Source organism: Quercus lobata, chromosome 12 (genome assembly GCF_001633185.2).
Source record: "Quercus lobata isolate SW786 chromosome 12, ValleyOak3.0 Primary Assembly, whole genome shotgun sequence".
NCBI classification, from domain to species: Eukaryota; Viridiplantae; Streptophyta; class Magnoliopsida; order Fagales; family Fagaceae; genus Quercus; species Quercus lobata.
In genome coordinates this window covers 23,103,752-23,110,603 of record NC_044915.1, presented here as the reverse complement: position 1 = coordinate 23,110,603, position 6,852 = coordinate 23,103,752, and the positions used below count along the sequence as shown (strand labels likewise).

Sequence of the window (6,852 nt, the reverse complement as noted above, 5' to 3'; positions counted from 1 at the left end):
TATTTTATTATCTTATTTGATAAGATTGGATAAAACTACATTTGTACCTAGAAAGATAAAGCTTTAGAAAACTGTATATAAGCAAATAAACTAAATAAACCAGAAGAAAATAAAGTTAATCAATCGCACTTAATTATTAATCTTTATTTTTTTGGTACATCATTATATGGTAAATAAACCCAAATGGTAGCTTGATGTAATAACTAATAACAAACATCTCTAGGGAGAGAGGTGCAATTGTAAATAACCTTAACAGAAGTTTCCCTAACTTCCTCCAAGTAAAACTGTACAGAGAATTCATTACAATATAAGTTAATTTAACATTCTCAGGTTTTGTTACCTAATCTCTTTTATGTACATAGGTTCAAACCCGTTGTCATTCTTTCCTTTTGTTCTTTAACATTTTCTTCTGAGTACATAGGTGAAAAGGCATAATCATTCCTTTCTTCTGGGACCAACATACTAAAATTCTTGATGGGGCAAGATCATTTAAGCTTCAATGTCCTAAATCTTTGTTTCATCATGTACATGATGGTGGATAATGAGTTATAATCATATTTGGAATTATATATGGAACCCATATATTGATGCTCATTAGTATCATCTAAGTCTTAATTGGGTTGCACTCTTCTGCACCAATGAACTCTTCTTGGAAAGCTCTCTGGAAGAATGCTGTTCGACTGCTTTTCATGCATTTCAAGCAGCTAAGGTCGCCATTAAGAAGCTGTAGAACCTGCTACATTTTCAAGTGCAGACAGTGAAAATTGTTACTATAGAGTTCTTTAATGTTAAACTAATTACTATTGATTATGGGGAAAAAAAACTAATTACTATCACAGATTAGTTTATACCTAGTAGAAAAGAGAGGAATAGAGTAAAAATTACATGTTTTGGTTATAAAATTGAAGTCCTGCCAGACTATCAGAAATGAAATACCTTGTTGCACTTCAGAATTAGACAATGATGAAGCAACAACTGGCATAAAAAATTAAAGTCTTTCTCCTAGACCCTACATTATCTTTGGATATTTAATTATATACAAGTTCAATAAATACATGGTCAATCCTAACTAATTTGTTGAGGATACATAGTTGATCCCAAAATTTTGGGACTAAGGTTTTGTTGTTATTGCAACAAGTTCAGTCTTTTAGCATTGGGGGAAAATCTCCAAAGCTGAACCATTGAGTCAGGCTCAACTTTGACCTGAAAGTCTCTTCTTAATTGTATTATCACTATACTCAAATATTATTAGCTGTGCTAGAACAGAACATGCCTGACTCATAGAAGGCCGTCGAATTGATGACTGTTGTATGCATAAAGAGGAAACCAAGAGCACAAGATTCAACTGTCGAGAGTTGTAGTCATCAGATAGAGAAGGATCAACAAGCTCCCTAATGTGATTCTTCTTCAGCAAGGGTTTTGCCTGATACATTTAACAAAAAGAAATTATCAGTAGCCATCTCTATGAGATGTACACTTAACATACAAGTCTAAACCTGCACATGGGAATATAATTAAGAGATATACCCACAAAACAACGCTTTGCTGTGAGTAATCTAGTGCTCGGCGTCCTGTGACTAGTTCCAATAACAGCACACCAAAAGCAAAGACATCAGTTTTTTCATCTACTATCCCATGCAGTAAGAACTCAGGAGCAAGATACCTGCACTTCAACAATTAATGGCTTCAGTCTATAAACAATTCTTTGATTGATAGTCAGGAAAAAAAAAAGAAGTTAAGCTGGTTAACAACCCAAATGTGCCTTCAAATTTTGAAACAGTATGATGAGTCCACTCCTTTGGTAGCCATTTTGCAAGTCCAAAATCGCATATCTGTTACAAAATAGGCATACTAATTGAAGTCCACACTACTGAAAAATTACATATAAAGTGCATTGGGAAGTAATCTAAAAACACTTGACCTAAACTTCATGATTGAAGCATGAACTTCTTCACAAATGTCCAAGCATAGGTTGCTTATATTTGTATATCTTAAGTGACTAAAATGGTACCTGAGGCTCATACTCCTCTGTAAGCAAAATGTTTGCAGCTTTAATGTCTCTGTGGATGATTCTTTTTTGACAACCCTCATGAAGATATACTAAACCTTTAGCTGTCCCTAATGCAATCTTATACCTAATACCCCATCCCAGCTTTTCCTTTGAACCTATATATAGGCATTTTCCAACAAGGAAAAGAATTAATAAAACAGGATACATTGAATTATAGTCTCTAAATTTTGAGATATAGTAACCCCAAAATGGAAACTGACCGTAAAGCAGAGAAGCTAAGCTCCCATGTGGAGATAGTTCAAGAACAAGGTGCATTCCTCCTTCAGTCCCATAGCCAATTAACTTGGCAGTATTTGGATGGTTCACATGGACCATTATACCAAGCTCAGATAAGAAGTCCCCTATAATCTCGTCAGCTGTTCCCTTTGTTTGACGTTTGATTGCTACAAGTCTTCCATCTCGTAAACACCCCTTGTAAACTTCAGCATAACCACCCTTTCCAATCAGGTTTTCTACACCAAATCAAAGCCGAAAATTCTATCATGGCATGTCATAATTAAATTATAAGTAACAGATTACTAAATTTGAAATTAAATACTGAAGCATACTACAAACCATGACTGAAATAGTTGGTTGCAGTTTGTAGCTCATACAAGGTAAAATTCTTCCATGGTAATCTAGTATAGTTCAAATCAGTATCTGCACAAAAGCTTGGAAACATAGCTTTGGCCTCCCTCATACTACCACTAATTCTTCTTGAGAGCTTCATGACACTGAGAGGATGCATTGTGGCCAGTGATTTTTTGGATCTACTTCTTAATAATTGGACAAATCCATGCCAACGAGAAGTGGGCTTTGAGTGTTGTTGCACTTCATAGTCTACATTGTGTTCTTTTGAAGAATATGTTTCAGATTCTGAGCTCTTAAAATAGTCCTCAAGAACTCCAACAGGAGAAGAATAATCTACCTTCTTTTTCATATTCAAAGAACAGAAACCTACCAAGAAAGGAAAATATTGCAGCATGTTAATGCTAGGAATGGTAATTGAGAATGAACAGTTTGAAATAGATGAGTGAGTGAAAAGATGGAAACTTTTACCTTATGTTGAATCAAAGGCAGCATAAACAGCATTTGATTTTCTTATGTTGTTTCAGTCAATTACCCAAATGTTTTTGTTCTCTCTGCAAATATGGTTCCCAGATAATGATTAGAAGCCAAAACATGAACAGAAAAAGTCATTACAAGTAAATCTTTATTAATAAGAGGAAAATTTAGATATATATATAGATGAACAAAAGTGAACAACATATGAAACAAACACTAACGTAGATACAAAGGAATTGAACTGATGGGACAATGCAGAAAAGAATGGTATCTTAGAAACAAAGTAGAATTACAAAACAAGTTGGATGAGAAAACTAGACATTGAAACAAAAAACTATAGCCAAAAGATTCCAAACCACAAAATTCTGATAAGCCATTGAAATACCATACCCGAAAAAAGAACATTTCAAACTTACAAATCAATGAAACAGGAAGAAGAAGCATAGCCCAATATGAAAAAAAAACACATGGAAGAATTCCAGAACAGAGAATAAGCAACAAAAAGCAAACTTGATGCCATATAATCACATATGAACACAAATTGCAATAAACCCACAAAATGAAAAGTGCATAAAGCCAAAATATAGTACTAAATTTAAAATTACTAGAACAAAAACAAACTTGGATTTGGACATACCATGAGGAGAAACTGAAGGCTGCATATATTTTCCATGCAAACACACAGAGAGAACAAATAAGAGAATGAATAGAGAAAATACAGATGAAAGAAGAAGAAGAAGAAGATGCGGGCTTTGATTTCAGGGTGTCCTCTAAGCTCTTCAACAAACACTGCCTTTTCTATGTTTCCTGGGCTACTGTTCACAATTAATATTTTTTTGGTGCAAGTTACTGTTAACAATATATATATTTTTTTTTTGAAAATAAAATATACAAAAAATTATAAATACAAAAAAACAGGTACTAGATTATGTTATTGTATTCTACTATTCTTCAAGACAAGGTCCTAAAGATTCTTATTGATCTTATCAGGTAACTTCAATGGTCAGAGAGTCAGAGACGGCTCTATTTGGCTGCTTGGTTTGCTTTGGGAAATGTCATGTGGTGTTATATAGATCATGTGAATTAGACACTAGGCTTTATGGATCAAACTGTGTCCTATTCAAAGGACCATGCATAAATAATATGTGGAGGCTGTACAAGTTCAAAGTCAGAGAGAGTTACATTTTTGAATTGTTCACTTCATTGATTCCTATAGTTATAGGAAAAAGTTGAATAGACAATTAAGTTGGACATGAATCCATACTAGTTAGGAGGAATGTATTAAGTATTAAATGGATGAGGATAATTTTTTTTTAAAGCTGTCATTAAAGCTTGAAAGGTAAAGTTTGATAATAATAGATTTTAAGGCTGTTCTCAAAATTGTTTTCATTTTAATGACTTGTGGGGAACTCTCTTTTATGTAAAATAGAATATGTTTAGCTTGTAACTTTCTCTTGCCCAATTAAAAAAGAAATAAAATTAGTATGAGGGTATGAATTAATTCAACTCAATTAAGTTTTAATTCCAATTAATCTTAAGATAAGACTCTATAGAGCTTCATCAACTAATTGAAATCAAATTCACTGAATCCATAAAAGATTTCTTCACATTAGTTGACTAATTTTACATTAATTGTCGACTTACTAAAAAGTAAAAATCTCTCTTTTTTTAAAAATCTTTTCTTTTCTTTTTTTTCCTTTTTTTTTTGGCTCAAGACTAACTGTGTAGAAAATTAAAATAAACATCAACACAAGTATAATTTTTAAAATTATGAATAAATGGTAATTAAAATGGAAATTTATGAATAAATGGTAATTAAAATTGAATTGACCTAATGTTTGTTTCTTTGGTCTTTATGCCTTGGATTAAGTAAAAATTGAGACAATATATGAGGTTTAATATTTCCATTTTTTTTTTCAAAAAATTCGCAAATGATTATGAATGAATATGTAAATTAGCTCCATGAGTCACATCTACTCAAATTATCATTATTACTATTTTAATCACTAAGTAGCAAGTATCATCATTACTATTATAATGTGAAATCAAGACTTTATACCGATGCACGATTCCCCTTGGGTACGTTATGTTGCAGGTATGATATATTACTAGATTTTTTCAACCTTTTCCACAGACATACGACAAGCCAATGGCTATTATTTATTTGGACTTTTAATCGATTGCGTTGTACTAACAATTCCTTAACAATTTAACATTCTTCATAGCAATTATAAATACTTGCTTCATAATCATTCAAACGTAACTCACACATTCACTAAGTATAAAAAACCAAAACCCCCTTGCAAGAAATTGAGATTATGCATATGATTAAGATTAATCAAAATATTGTGCCGACTATAGTGTACCATTGTACCAATTGAAAGATTTATTATATTAAGTGTTTCAGTTAGCTTAATTGGTAAAATTTTGTCAAGAGTCTTATATCTGAATTGATGCCTTCCCATGCTTAGCTTAACTGGTAGAGCATATTGTAATTATTTCTATAAAAAAAATAGTAAAGTCTATGACAATTGAATAAGAGATTTGAGATTTAAATCTGATTTACACTAAAAACCGATTAGTGTCTTAATTTGATGATAAAAAAATACAATCATGTAGACATCATAGGTTGAAACTTTATTAAAAAAAAAAAAATTATTATACACTTCATTGCTTTTGTCCAACATGTAGTTTTTATACACTTTATTGTTTGCTTTTTTCACAAGCTTGCTGATAATTAATTAATTCACCAAAAAAAAAAAAAAAATCTTGTAGATAATTTGGGACTTGGGAGTATGGGGTTTCGAGGAATCAATTAAGAGTGTAGTTAAATTATTAAAAAGACACTTTAATTCTGGCTTTGATTCAGATATAAGCAGTGTCAACATCGATTTGTTTTTGGTTGGGTTGGTGGCTTATTTCCATCTTACATTAAAAGCAGATCCATATTTGTTGAGATTGGTGTGTTATGTGTCAACCACCTTCATCTATTTTACCATTACTGTTGAAATATATCAAAAATATATTAGTATTATGTTCTCTATTGCTCTTTGTTAGATCATCGGCTGTCGACTTGTAGACCCATGTAAGCCCAGGCCCACTGGCTTTTATTTCTACAACACTTTACTGAGTGTATCTATGAGACTATGAATTGGTTTCCCGTCTATAGTTTTACACAATAGTTATTTAACGCTAGATTTAGACAGTAGACGGTAGATTAATGCAATTATTTATTTATTTATTTTTTCATTTTATACATAATTGAGTAAATTGATAGTTTGGGAACATAAAAAATAAATTGAAAATTCAGGATGAAAAACTGTAATTCCATCACCCTTTTTTTATTGAGAAATACTATATTTACAACATTTTCATAACGCTTTTACAATAAATTTTAAGTGATAGATTATTATTAGTTGTTATAGGTGGAAAAAAAATAATTTAAATTATGAATTCAAATTAGAACTAATAACAACTTACTACATATAATTCGTTATAAAAGTATTATGAAAATGTTATGAATGTAGTACTTTTCTTTTTTATTTGAATACTTGCTTTGAATGGGAGTCCATTGCCATTGGGAGTCAATTCTTAATTTAATTCCTCAATGCTCCTCTCATACTTGTAATCATATTTGACAAAAAGACCTTTATGAGTTTAATAAAATAACTAACATAGTGGTTGTCATGAAGTGGAATTTCAAGATAATTCACCACTAAACAAGAAAGATTGAGAGA

General features: G+C 31.3%; 1 protein-coding gene across 1 annotated transcript; it reads right to left on the bottom strand.

Moving 5' to 3' along the window:
* Positions 1-244: 244 nt before the first annotated feature.
* LOC115970846 (receptor-like cytosolic serine/threonine-protein kinase RBK2) lies at positions 245-4,003 on the bottom strand. Its single transcript, XM_031090465.1, has 9 exons — positions 3,753-4,003; positions 3,110-3,192; positions 2,627-3,007; positions 2,272-2,523; positions 2,012-2,166; positions 1,753-1,832; positions 1,528-1,663; positions 1,274-1,423; positions 245-733 (listed from the first exon to the last, which is right to left on the bottom strand). The coding sequence occupies exons 3-9, from the start codon at positions 2,988-2,990 to the stop codon at positions 605-607; spliced, it is 1,266 nt and encodes a 421-aa protein (XP_030946325.1). The 5' UTR covers positions 2,991-3,007; positions 3,110-3,192; positions 3,753-4,003; the 3' UTR covers positions 245-604.
* Positions 4,004-6,852: the final 2,849 nt, after the last annotated feature.